This window comes from Epinephelus lanceolatus, chromosome 22 (genome assembly GCF_041903045.1).
Source record: "Epinephelus lanceolatus isolate andai-2023 chromosome 22, ASM4190304v1, whole genome shotgun sequence".
NCBI classification, from domain to species: domain Eukaryota; kingdom Metazoa; phylum Chordata; class Actinopteri; order Perciformes; family Serranidae; genus Epinephelus; species Epinephelus lanceolatus.
The window spans coordinates 16966335-16979598 of record NC_135755.1 but is presented as its reverse complement, the minus strand read 5'-3'; the positions used below and the strand labels follow the sequence as shown (position 1 = coordinate 16979598).

General features: G+C 39.6%; 1 protein-coding gene and 1 pseudogene across 3 annotated transcripts; both read left to right on the top strand.

Annotated features, from left to right (window-relative positions):
* Nucleotides 1–842: 842 nt before the first annotated feature.
* Nucleotides 843–4037, top strand: LOC144459758 (C-type mannose receptor 2-like; annotated as a pseudogene). The gene is made up of 5 exons (XR_013488565.1): nucleotides 843–1173; nucleotides 2082–2151; nucleotides 2391–2780; nucleotides 3239–3583; nucleotides 3693–4037. The product of XR_013488565.1 is annotated as a C-type mannose receptor 2-like (transcript).
* Nucleotides 4038–7207: 3170 nt separating this feature from the next.
* On the top strand, nucleotides 7208–11462 carry LOC144459706 (C-type mannose receptor 2-like). Of its 2 annotated transcripts, none has more exons than XM_078164196.1 (5): nucleotides 7208–7480; nucleotides 8475–8544; nucleotides 8787–9173; nucleotides 9634–9981; nucleotides 10208–11462. In XM_078164196.1, exons 2-5 carry the CDS (start codon nucleotides 8511–8513, stop codon nucleotides 10564–10566), a joined length of 1128 nt encoding a protein of 375 aa, XP_078020322.1. In that variant the 5' UTR covers nucleotides 7208–7480; nucleotides 8475–8510; the 3' UTR covers nucleotides 10567–11462. The 2 variants fall into 2 exon arrangements, with proteins under 2 accessions (XP_078020322.1, XP_078020321.1); XM_078164195.1 differs by having other exon boundaries at nucleotides 10193–11457.
* Nucleotides 11463–13264: the final 1802 nt, after the last annotated feature.

Genomic DNA, 13264 nt, shown 5'->3' with positions numbered 1-13264 from the left:
CTCCGGAGAGGGAAATGAAACGCTGCCTTACCGGCAAAGGGACGCACCGCGTCCACACTGAACCAAACGTAGTTAAACACCTCTCAAGAGGGAAAGAATGCCGTCGCAGTTCTTGGTGGCCGAATGTCCGCTGCTCCGACTGAAAATGGCCACAGATATAAGGGATATAAGTTTGAAATGCAGTTGATGTCACCGGAAGATATAGTCTCTTTTGGTTCATCCAGGGGTCACAGGTGACATTGTTGATATACATACTTGAACTGCGCATGCGCAAAGGGGAATATTCACTGCTTAAAGCACCGCCTCTGGCGGTCAGCAGGGATGAAATAGAACTGCTTTAATCAGTGTTTTACTGGTTTTAATCACCTGTTGTGTTTGTTCTGGAGAGGAGGAGACCTCTGCGGATAATTCAGCTCACAGTAAAAACCTCCTGAACAATGAACACTGGAGGAATCCTGACCTGGAGAAGCTTTCTGCAATCTGCAATCCTCACTGCTAGACACCACTAAATCCCCCTAAGTCTGACACACTGTTCCTTTAAGCTGAGTTTGACACCACAAACCTATTGAAACACATACAAATTAAATTACTGTTGAAGCAAATAACTGAGAAACATGCATTTACAGAATTTACAGTCAGTACAAGTAGTACCAGTACAAATATAGTGTACAGGCTAACCTAAAGACTTATTTATTGTCGTATAAATGGACTTTAGTTTCACTGTAAACTGATGGCATTGTTGACTTTGCCTGTGAGTGTGAATGAAAAGAAACAGAATAACAACAAAAATATATTCAAATCATTGCTGGCATAACAATAATTATATTTCTGACAATGCAAAAAATCTATATTTTCAGAGTAACAAACATGAGTTCAGTTTATTCTCCTTATTAGTGGATATTTAGGTATGACACCTTGTTTTCTGCTCGTTGGACAGAAAACAGGAAAGTGTGTTCCTCTTTTTATTTCCTGCTGCATCATGTAAATGATGTTCTTGTCATCAATAGATCCTTTCTGGACTTTGGACATTTTTGACCTGAGTATTTTAATATTCAAATGCTGACGTCAGGTGAAGGCGGCTCAAAGAGAGCATCTACCTGGGGGACATTTTAGTCTTCATCAGCACACAAGGAGAGACACCAGAGTGAAGCGGCTGAGAGGAGGACAGAAGATGTAAGTTATGATTCTGTTGTGTCACTTTGATATATTATTTATTGTGTGTGTGCAGAGGTGGACAGAACAGTAATGTCTTTTTTTCAGTATATATTTCACATCATTTCAAATCAAATCAGATTTGCACTTTGTCTTTTTGTATTTGCCAGATTTAGCAAACAGCTCAGCTCATTTGTGACATGTTTTATAATCACAGTTTATCATTTTAAAGTTTTAATTTCATGCAAAGTTCAGCGTGTTTTACAAAGAGTGGACACAATAACAAGAACACCTGACATTATAATGCAAAGAAATCCAACAATGCTTCAATACTGTGAAGCTTTGTGAGGCCAGTGGACGTCTTCTTGCCCTGGGTTTTACCTCTCAGGCTCAGGATTTGGTTTATGGAGCTTTTTTGGGATGCATGCAGCCTGCTCTGCAGACTCAGGGCTGAGAAAACACTACGTATCTTCTTCTGCATGCTTTTGGGTGTTAAATCTATATATTGAAGAAACAGTAAACAATTTAATTCTGCATTAGTAGCAGTGTATTGTAAGGTGAATATATGAAAACCAGAGCATGATAACAAACAATATGCAGGGTTGTTGTGTCGCACTATACTGTACAGGTGTTTGTTTGTTATTGGCTCAGCCTGATGCATTACATTATTTGTGTTTTATTCAAATAAGAAATTTTAATGAGCTGGAAAACAGTGACAGTTTCACAGTGCGAGTCTGTTCATGCAGATTTCATCCTAATTTGCATATTAGCTGCTAAACATCATTCTGCTTCCTCATAAACTGGAGGGGGTGGTGACCTTTGTTTGTGTGTGTATTTCTTGTTTTTAATGGACACACAGTTAAGAGTTAAAATGTTTATTTTTTATTTTACTGACAATATTTGTTAAATCCATTGTGTTTGGTTCACAGCACACTGAAATATCAGTTTCATCTAACAGAGCAAAGATGCAGTGGAGTCTGTTTCTGCTCCTTCTGATGGGTAAGTGGATCATCTTATCACATATACAGCAGTGCTGCTGCTGCTGCTGCTGCTGCTGCTGCTGCTGCCATGAAATGATTTCACTTAAAGCTCATTCTTATCATGAAATAAAGAGCAAATCATCCAGAAACTCAGAAATCTAAGTGAATAAAGAGGCGTGGAGTAAGTAGTAGGTGTGTACTCATGATGTTGATTTAATGCTGTCTGCTCCATCACTGCAGTATTTCCTCTGTTATTAGGTCAGTGTTCCTTCTTCATGTGTCACCTCCATGAGTACCACTTTGTTGAAGAGGAGAAGAACTGGACTGAAGCCCAGCAGTACTGCAGAGAGCATCACACTGACCTGGCCACAGTGTCTAACATGACAGACATGGAGAGACTCCGTGACTCTGCACAGAATCAAGATGGAGCCTGGATTGGGCTTTACAGCGACCCTGAAAGAAATGAGAGAGGGATGTGGCACTGGCAGTGGTCTCTGCCAGGGCTGGAGTCCAGGTATAGGGAGAGTAGATGGCATAAAGGACAGCCGAATAATTACCGTTCTACAAATGAGAAATGTGTGCTGATGGACAATCACAAATGGAAGGATGTCCGTTGTTGTAGTTATCATAAATGCATCTGCTATGATGGTGAGAATATGTAACTAATAATGTTATTATGTGTATACAGCAGATCATCCTGTCTAACAATAGTTTTCGTTGACATATACCTCCTCTTTTTGTGTGGGATTAAGTAGAAACTTGGCTGATAAGGTTAAAAAATTATATATTTAAAAGTCAAAAGTCAACTGGTGTTATTTTCTATTTATTTATTTACTTTTAAGTAACATTACTGGTAAGTGTGGTGATAAAATGTCTCTTTCTCCACATGCAGAAATGAATTCTAATCCAGTCCTACTTTTAATGATGTGATCCACCTTATTATATCACACACACTTTGATCTTGTAAACATGTGAACCTGCAGTGGATTCATTTGAATTTATCTCACGTTATTGTTTCACCTGTTTAAATAAGAAAAAAGGATTTTTATGAGATGAAATAACTTGTAAACAGTGTGTGTTTCTTAGTTTGTCTGTTTATCCCACAGAAAGGAAGCAATCCAACAAGAGATTCCATCTGATTGAAGACAAGATGAGCTGGCCACAGGCTCAGAACTACTGCAGAGAAAATCACACTGACCTGGTCAGTGGAGACCAACAATTAGAGGACGACGAATTCAATAGAGAGTATAAGTCAGACAAGTACGTGTGGATCGGCCTGTTCAGAGACTCCTGGAGGTGGTCAGATGGGAGCAGTTTCTCTTTCAGATACAGGGGTCCACAGTTTAACGATGACTCGGGCAGTGAGAGATGTGCTGTGACCATGCTGAATGATGGAGGCAGATGGAGGGATGAACACTGTGATGAGAAAAAACCCTTCTTCTGCTACGGCGGTGAATATTTTAAAGATAATATAACACGTGATAAAATATATTTATATAAAGTAATGTTACAGCTGTTATTTACACTGGCCTGTGTTTGTCTCCATTTCTTCCATGACAGATAAAGTGATCCTGACCGATGAGAGCGAGACCTCAGAGGACGCCTTATATCACTGCACAGGGAACTAAGCAACCCTGACGAGCAGCGATGGATCCAAGAGAAAGCCAAGAAGGCCAACAGTCCCTACGTCTGGCTGGAGGAGAACATAAGTGGTTCAAAAAGAATGACAATGAGAAGTTTAATTTCATCTGTTCTACGTGCTAAACCCTCTATACTCACTGTTAGCAGGCCTTTGATTCATTTACTCACTTTGTTTGCAGTGCTGTGTTACTTTTGGAAACATTTACACTATAACATGTGTTTGTTGAACGGCATTCTGGGACATGTAGTAATCCCAACCTGAGGGGGAGAGATGTGAAATCACCAGCAGACTTTTTAACAGCAGATTTAAATAGAGAGAAAGTAGCTACATTGAAGTCAGTTTCAAAGCAGCATCAGATTACTGAGGATGTGACCCTGTGATGGGTTTTTCTGTCTCTTTATTCTGATTCAGCAACACCTGAGTTATCAATATTTGTCATTTTCTGAGCTTGTTGTTGTTATATTTTATTTCTCTATCTTTAATTCATCTTTTGAGGTTGTATTTAGTTTTCTGTATAATTCACAGTGTGTATGGTCGACATCTTTATGGTGGGAACTGGAATGACTACACCAGTCTACAGTGTACTGGTTTGGTTTTGCTCTCATGTATTCAAATATGGAACATTTTACTATCTTTATTTAGGTTTTGAGCAGTGATGGCCAAATGAGGCCTCATGAACCACTGTCTTTATTTTCTGAAGCCACTAGATGGTGCTGTCTGTTCAACAAAGGTTTGAAAGCACACTTCATTGCAAGTCCTTCAGCCTTTATCTTCAAACCAAGAGGGCCATGTGGTGGGGTCACATAATAAGAAAGTGGTCCATGAGGCTTCATTTGGCCGTCACTAGTTTTGATCTAGTTGGTTTTATTATGTAAAATCTTTGTTTTTAATAATCACGTTTTTGGAATTTTGTGTAAACAGATAATTGATTTCTCTGAGCTTGAATAAACTGTTAAAAGACAGAGTGGTCCTCTCTTCTTTTTCTTCTTTTCACTAAAACTAAAGCTTATTCAACCCAAGCTTTTTATTCTTTAACTCCGTTCATTTGGCAAGTGTGTAATGAGTCACTCCATGAAAATCAATGCCTTTTCAGCTTTGAAAACTTCAAATTTAAATCAAAATAAAATATGATTGCTATTTTTTAAGTAGCCAGGGGATTAAAAACAGTTTAAAGTTACAAGAAATTGTATTGTGCCATCTCAGGCTGTGGAATTTAATATTTTATGACTGTTTTTCTCCTTAATGTTTTAATAGTTGTGTCGAACAGGTCACTGACCTAAGTATTACTATATCTAATATTCCTAATTAGACATATTTTTCATTCAGATCATCAAGTGCACCCTGATTTTGCACGTCTATTAAGAAAAAAGATCATTAAGATAGTTTAAATTATAAACTACACACATGACAAAGTAACAACAGCAGAGCTCTCTGGGTTGATCTCAGTCTCTGGCGAACTGGGTAAGTGGCGTTTGTTTCATCTCCAAGGCAACGGATATAAAAGCAAGAGGGTCAAAGTTCAAGGTGTAATCTTATGAGGCAGTAGTGTGTCCTGACTGTGTGCATGCTGCATGCAACAGCACAGACTTTTAAATGGCAGCTGCAGCACCTTGTAAAAGTAAAAAGAAAGGCACCCTGTGAGACTGAACGCGCCCCGGCTGATGGCAGTGGCAGGACAGGGGTGACTGCAGGGCAGGAGGAAGTGGCTGCATGTGGAAGTGTGCAAGTCTGAGGGCATCTGGTGGACAGGTAGAGAATGGCAGTGAAGGGGGATGGGTTCACATGATCACAAGATCAAGTCTTTACGCACCGCAGCCCCAAACTGCATGACGTCATCTTTGTTTAATTTAATCAGCAGAGACGCGACGTGGGAGATGTAAACATTATTTCAGACTGAGTTTTAGTTTAATAAGACCTGTGGACGTGGGGAAGCAGTTCGGCGTGTGTCTCCGCTCACACCGGGCAGCTGGTGAACCTGAATCTGGCAGAGAGTTGGAGGGAGACGGTGTGCTTTTACGCCACACTATCTTACTTGTTGTTAAACTTAACGCTGGGTTATTGCCCACATTAGACTGCCTGTATTAAGATTTGTAATAGTGCTTTAATTTCACAACAGAGACAAAGAATGCCGAGGCTCGGGGCACACACAGTCGTTACCTGGCTGTCCATGACGTCAGATGAGGGAGACGTGATGCTGCTCTGCAGGGCGCTTGAGTTGCGCGCGGCTGTCACAAGGGACGCTGAAGAGGGAGGAGCAGGGGCTCGAGTCAGCTGCTGTTGTCAGGCAAACAGCTCACTTTTAATTGAGAGGTGATGCAGAGGGACACATTTAAAAAGTTAAATTAGAACAAACATGTCTTGCAAAAACTTTAGGGGGATATATTGGCAGATAGGCAATATAATAAGATGAGTTCTTTAGTCTGTAATCACCTGATAATAAGAATGTTTTACGCGTGTTTTCGTAGCCTTAGAATTCTATCTACACAGGGAGCGGGTCCTCGACTACAAAGATCACCATGTTGCACCTCCATGTTTCTACAGTAGCCCAGAACGGACCAACCAAACACTGGCTTCAGATACAGTCACTGACATTTTAGCAGCCCTTCTGTGACGAGCTGCTTCAGAAAAACATCATTTTCTAATGTGAAACTGCTTTAATCAGTGTTTTTACTGCTTTTAATCACCTGGTCCGTTTGATTTGGAGAGGAGGAGACCTCTGTACATTCTGTAAGGGTGTTTTCACACCTAACAGCCCTCTAAGTGGACTCAGAGCTGTGACTCAGCATTTTTTTTGCACATATGTGAACACTGCAAGAGGACTCAGACCCCCCTGAAGTGAACCAGAGTATGCCTTGTGCCATTTGAACACAAAGAGCTCCAGGTGTTGCTCTTTGCCATTGTGTTTAGCCCTCTAGATCACATGCTGTTGACCTGGGACGCTTGAAAAAACAGACGAAACCACGTCCGCCTGTAACGCTTGCAAGGATGCAGGACGAGGAGTAGTTTGGTCCACGGACGATACTGCACGTCTCCAGATGTGGGATGTAGAATACATCACACAGCAACAGTGTGCAGCACAGAAACACCCAGGGTAAAAAATGCTGAGTCACTGCTCTGAGTGCACTTAGAGGGCTGAAAAGGACCGAGTGTGAAAACACCCTTACAGAATGTACAGTCAAAATGTGCCAGTACAAATATACTGTACAGGCTAACCTAAAGACTTATTTATTGTCGTATAAATGGACTTTAGTTTCACTGTAAACTGATGGCATTGTTGACTTTGCCTGTGAGTGTGAATGAAAAGAAACAGAATAACAACAAAAATATGTTCATATCATTGCTGGCATAACAATAATTATATTTCTGCAATGCAAAAAATCTATATTTTCAGAGTAACAAACATGAGTTCAGTTTATTCTTCTTATTAGTGGATATTTAGGTATGACACCTTGTTTTCTGCTCGTTGGACAGAAAACAGGAAAGTGTGTTCCTCTTTTTATTTCCTGCTGCATCATGTAAATGTGTTGTTGTCAACAATAGATCCTTTCTGGACTTTGGACATTTTTGACTTGAGTATTTTGATATTCAAATGCTGACGTCAGGTGAAGGCAGCTCAAAGAGAGCATCTACCTGGGGGACATTTTAGTCTTCATCAGCACACAAGGAGAGACACCAGAGTGAAGCGGCTGAGAGGAGGACAGAAGATGTAAGTTATGATTCTGTTGTGTCACTTTGATATATTATTTATTGTGTGTGTGCAGAGGTGGACAGAACAGTAATGTCTTTTTTTCAGTATATATTTCACATCATTTCAAATCAAATCAGATTTGCACTTTGTCTTTTTGTATTTGCCAGATTTAGCAAACAGCTCAGCTCATTTGTGACATGTTTTATAATCACAGTTTATCATTTTAAAGTTTTAATTTCATGCAAAGTTCAGCGTGTTTTACAAAGAGTGGACACAATAACAAGAACACCTGACATTATAATGCAAAGAAATCCAACAATGCTTCAATACTGTGAAGCTTTGTGAGGCCAGTGGACGTCTTCTTGCCCTGGGTTTTACCTCTCAGGCTCAGGATTTGGTTTATGGAGCTTTTTTGGGATGCATGCAGCCTGCTCTGCAGACTCAGGGCTGAGAAAACACTACGTATCTTCTTCTGCATGCTTTTGGGTGTTAAATCTATATATTGAAGAAACAGTAAACAATTTAATTCTGCATTATCCTCTATTTTGTTTCTCATTCTGGTTAAAGAACCTGTGACGTCATCGTGTCTCACGCACTCCTGAAACACAATATGTTTTTGATAGTAGCAGTGTATTGTAAGGTGAATATATGAAAACCAGAGCATGATAACAAACAATATGCAGGGTTGTTGTGTCGCACTATACTGAACAGGTGTTTGTTTGTTATTGGCTCAGCCTGATGCATTACATTATTTGTGTTTTATTCAAATAAGAAATTTTAATGAGCTGGAAAACAGTGACAGTTTCACAGTGTGAGTCTGTTCATGCAGATTTCATCCTAATTTGCATATTAGCTGCTAAACATCATTCTGCTTCCTCATAAACTGGAGGGGGTGGTGACCTTTGTTTGTGTGTGTATTTCTTGTTTTTAATGGACACACAGTTAAGAGTTAAAATGTTTATTTTTTATTTTACTGACAATATTTGTTAAATCCATTGTGTTTGGTTCACAGCACACTGAAATATCAGTTTCATCTAACAGAGCAAAGATGCAGTGGAGTCTGTTTCTGCTCCTTCTGATGGGTAAGTGGATCATCTTATCACATATACAGCAGTGCTGCTGCTGCTGCTGCTGCTGCTGCTGCTGCTGCTGCCATGAAATGATTTCACTTAAAGCTCATTCTTATCATGAAATAAAGAGCAAATCATCCAGAAACTCAGAAATCTAAGTGAATAAAGAGGCGTGGAGTAAGTAGTAGCTGTGTACTCATGATGTTGATTTAATGCTGTCTGCTCCATCACTGCAGTATTTCCTCTGTTATTAGGTCAGTGTTCCTTCTTCATGTGTCACCTCCATGAGTACCACTTTGTTAACCAGACAAAGAACTGGACTGAAGCCCAGCAGTACTGCAGAGAGCATCACACTGACCTGGCCACAGTGTCTGACATGACAGACATGGAGAGACTCCGTGACTCTGCACAGAATCAAGATGGAGCCTGGATTGGGCTTTACAGCGACCCTGAAAGAAATGAGAGAGGGATGTGGCACTGGCAGTGGTCTCTGCCAGGGCTGGAGTTCAATGATAGTGAGAGTAGATGGCATGAGGAAGAGCCGAATGATTTATACAGCCTTGAGAAATGTGTGCGGATGGAAATTCACAAATGGTTGGATGTCCCTTGTTTGGAAAATCGTAAATTTATGTGCTATGATGGTGAGAATATGTAACTAATAATGTTATTATGTGTATACAGCAGATCATCCTGTCTAACAATAGTTTTCGTTGACATATACCTCCTCTTTTTGTGTGGGATTAAGTAGAAACTTGGCTGATAAGGTTAAAAATTTATATATTTAAAAGTCAACTGGTGTGATTTTATTTAAATTTATTTATTAATTTTACTTTTAAGTAACATTACTGGTAAGTGTGGTGATAAAATGTCTCTTTCTCCACATGCAGAAATGAATTCTAATCCAGTCCTACTTTTAATGATGTGATCCACCTTATTATATCACACACACTTTGATCTTGTAAACATGTGAACCTGCAGTGGATTCATTTGAATTTATCTCACGTTATTGTTTCACCTGTTTAAATAAGAAAAAAGGATTTTTATGAGATGAAATAACTTGTAAACAGTGTGTGTTTCTTAGTTTGTCTGTTTATCCCACAGAAAGGAAGCAATCCAACAAGAGATTCCATCTGATTGAAGAAGAGATGAGCTGGCCACAGGCTCAGAGCTACTGCAGAGAACATCACACTGACCTGGTCAGTGGAGACCAACAGTTAGAGGACAACAAATTCAAGAGAGAGTATAAGTCAAACGAGTATGAGTACGTGTGGATCGGCCTGTTCAGAGACTCCTGGAGGTGGTCAGATGGGAGCAATCACTCTTTCAGATACTGGGATCTGGAGTTATTCAGAGATGAAGACAGCAGTAAGAAATGTGCTGTGACTCTGCTGGATGGAAAATGGAGCTCCGACGAGTGTAATAAAACAAAACCCTTCTTCTGCTATGGTGGTGAGTTTTGCAAGAGTCTGTCTAACAGTATTTGTTTTGTGCTACATATTTGTGTATGTATGTTGAATTCCTTTAATATATTCCACACAGAATTTTACATTTGGATTCTGTCTGTATTCTCACTTCAAGGAAATATACATCTATTTTTGGTTCATAAAAACAGATGTATATTTACTTTAACTGTCCGGCTAAAGTGTCCACAAACTTTCAGTTTCTTCCATGGCAGATAAAATGATCCTGATCAAGGAGAACATGACCTGGGACGATGCCTTGAAGTACTGCAGAATGAACCACTGTGACCTGGTCTCCATCACCAACCCTGACGAGCAGCGATGGGTCCAAGAGAAAGCCAAGAAGGCCAACAGTCCCTACGTCTGGCTGGGACTGCGCTACACCTGCACTCTGGGTTTCTGGTTCTGGGTCAATGAAGAGATGGTCACCTATAAGAACTGGGTCACAGATGTACCAGCGGATGACTGTGACATGTCTGGAGCCATGGACAGAGGAGGAGAACATAAGTGGTTCAAAAAGAATGACAATGAGAAGTTTAATTTCATCTGTTCTACGTGCCAATCCCTCTGTTAGCAGGCCTTTGATTCATTTACTCACTTTGTTTGCAGTGCTGTGTTACTTTTGGCTTCATTTGGCCATCACTACTGTAATGGCACCTGAATTATCACTATTTGTCATTTCCTGGAGTTGTTATTGTATTTTATTTTATTTCTCTTGAAGTGTGGGTGTTAGAAAGGCTTGAACTATACTGGGACTGTGAGAATACGAAGTACCAAATCTATGGTTGTATATTAGTTTTATATTAGTTAAGGGCTGTACTACCTGCTTTTCACAGCACTACAAATTGGGTGCAGTGACAGTCCATAAGCGCCACCTACTGGTGAGCTATATTAATGCCACTAGGGGGGATCTAAAGGAGCAGAGGGAGCACAGTTGCCATGTGGCTGATTTAGGCTGGAGCTGTGGAGTAAATCCATGTGATGTTGTGCCTTCTTAACTTCCTGTAAGCAACTGTTTGTTTGTTCCTGTTTGGATTTCATGTGGAAGTCTTACATATCTTACCTAGTCCACACACATTCTCAGAAATAGAAATATGCCTCCCCAGCTGTCCTCATCACAAACCAGTTACCAGAGTGTTCAGTTTCATGTTCTGACCGACACTCAGTGGCCAGCGTCATATATCCACCAGCCTAAGACAGAGAAGTGAACTCTCAGTTACAATCGAGCTTTAATTCATCTTTTGAGGTTGTATTTAGTTTTCTGTATAATTCACAGTGTGTATGGTCGACATCTTTATGGTAGGAACTGGAATGAATACACCAGTCTACAGTGTACTGGTTTGATTTTGCTTTATTCAAATATGGAACATTTTACTATATTTTCAGGTTTTGATAAAGATCTGGTGATGGTTATATTATGTAAAATCTTTGTCTTTGATTATCACATTTTTGGAGTTTGATGTAAACAAATAATTTCTCTCTCTGAAGCTGAATAAAGTGTTAAAAGACAGAGTGGTCCTCTCTTTTTTTAACTTGAACAAAAGCTTATTTAACCCAAACTATTCTTTACTTAAACATTGTTTTTGTGCTTTAACGTAACCGAACTTTAACTACATTATAAAACTGATTGGTATTTTAACAGTGATTTGTAACAGAATGATGTCGTCCTGCCAAAAACAGCATCAGATCAGAAAACACTTTTAAACAAACTGCTGTTGATGATGTTTGTTTCATAAAACAATCACTTCCTGTTGTTTATTTTACAAGAAGAGACCCAGCAGACTCTGGATGTTCACATTATAATGTGTATAATATGTATAATTCATGATTATTATTATACCATACACCTAGTGATGGCCAAATGAAGCCTCACAAACCAATTTCTTTAGTTTCTGACCCCACCATATGGCGCTCTTGGTTTAAAGATAAAGCACTTGCAATGAAGTGTGCTTTCAAACCTTTGTTGAACAGACAGCGCCATCTGGTGGCTTCAGAAAATAAAGACAGTGGTTCATGAGGCCTCATTTAGCCATCACCACATACACCTCTCCTCTGATCCCAGTCTAAATTTCATCATGCTAAATTATGCTTCCTCGCCTCCTCTCTAGAAAAATAGAAATAGTTCCCTCTCTGCCATCAACAAGGATCTTTCCATCCCTTAAATACACCTCTAGGAGACAAGGAGAGAGGAGAGAGGAGAGAGTATGGAGATAGATTTGTTTCATAATTATGTGTGTGAACAGATGGACAATCTGTGTGTAAATGTGTAATCTGCAAATACACACACACATTCCACAAATAAAAAAAAATATCTGTGAATACATTAAATTAATTTGCAAATAAATGAAAAGCATTTGTGAATATCTTCCTAACATTTACACCTTTCAAACAGGCATTTGTGAACTCGAAAACGCACCCGTATCACTCGGCCATTTTCGGATAGCACGTGATCACCCAGCTGATGACGTCATTTCCGCATGTCAAAGTAAGAGCACGCAGTCTTTCTGTGAGGTGTTTTTTTTTTCTTTCTTTAAATAATCATCGATAAGTAACGTGCATTCATTGTTTAATGCTAATGTCATACAGTGAGTATTAGTGTGTGTTTATTTGTTCTATGTATCTGGCACACACTTTTGTATACATTTCTGTTTGAGTATGAACGGCACGGTGGCTTGGCTGCTTCTTCAGTTGGCAGCTATCAGCCAACTCATCCTTTATATTTTTCATTTATTCTTTCGAGTAGGATTCAAGTCACAAAGCACTTCACATCTTATTATTAGTGTACTCTTACTAATGTAGTTGTAATGTCTGCGCTGACCGCCCCGTGTTTAGTTAGGTTACATGGTTTCAGTGACGTTACGTTAGCTGTTGTAAGATATGACAAGTGGCAACACCCTGGTTAAGGTCTTTGATAGAACAGCTGTTGGTGTTGGGAGCTCTTTTTGTTTACAAATGTCGTATTGTAGTTTTATTGTTCTTTGTTGATATGGAGGTTGTGCTAAGCTAATGTTTGCTACTGAAACAGCATCTGTTGCCATGGCAACAGTAAACATTCATGTTGGGGGTTGGGGGGACGAAAGCAGGGTGCAGCATTTTATACATTGTAAATAGACCAGAAGTCAGTACCATCCAACCTGTAAAGAGGGCCACGGTAGAAGATGCTGGTGACTGACATCCAGACATCTCTCCATAACCTTACAATGCTAGTGTAATCAGTAGAAAATTATGGGGTTTAAGAGTTAGACATTTAGAGTCACATCTTATTTTTAGTA

Coding starts and splice junctions, on each gene's coding strand:
- LOC144459706 (XM_078164195.1), top strand. CDS start 8,511: ATGCAGTGGAGTCTGTTTCTGCTCCTTCTGATGG. Junction 8,545..8,786: donor GTTTCTGCTCCTTCTGATGG/GTAAGTGGATCA, acceptor CTCTGTTATTAG/GTCAGTGTTCCTTCTTCATG. Junction 9,174..9,633: donor TAAATTTATGTGCTATGATG/GTGAGAATATGT, acceptor TTTATCCCACAG/AAAGGAAGCAATCCAACAAG.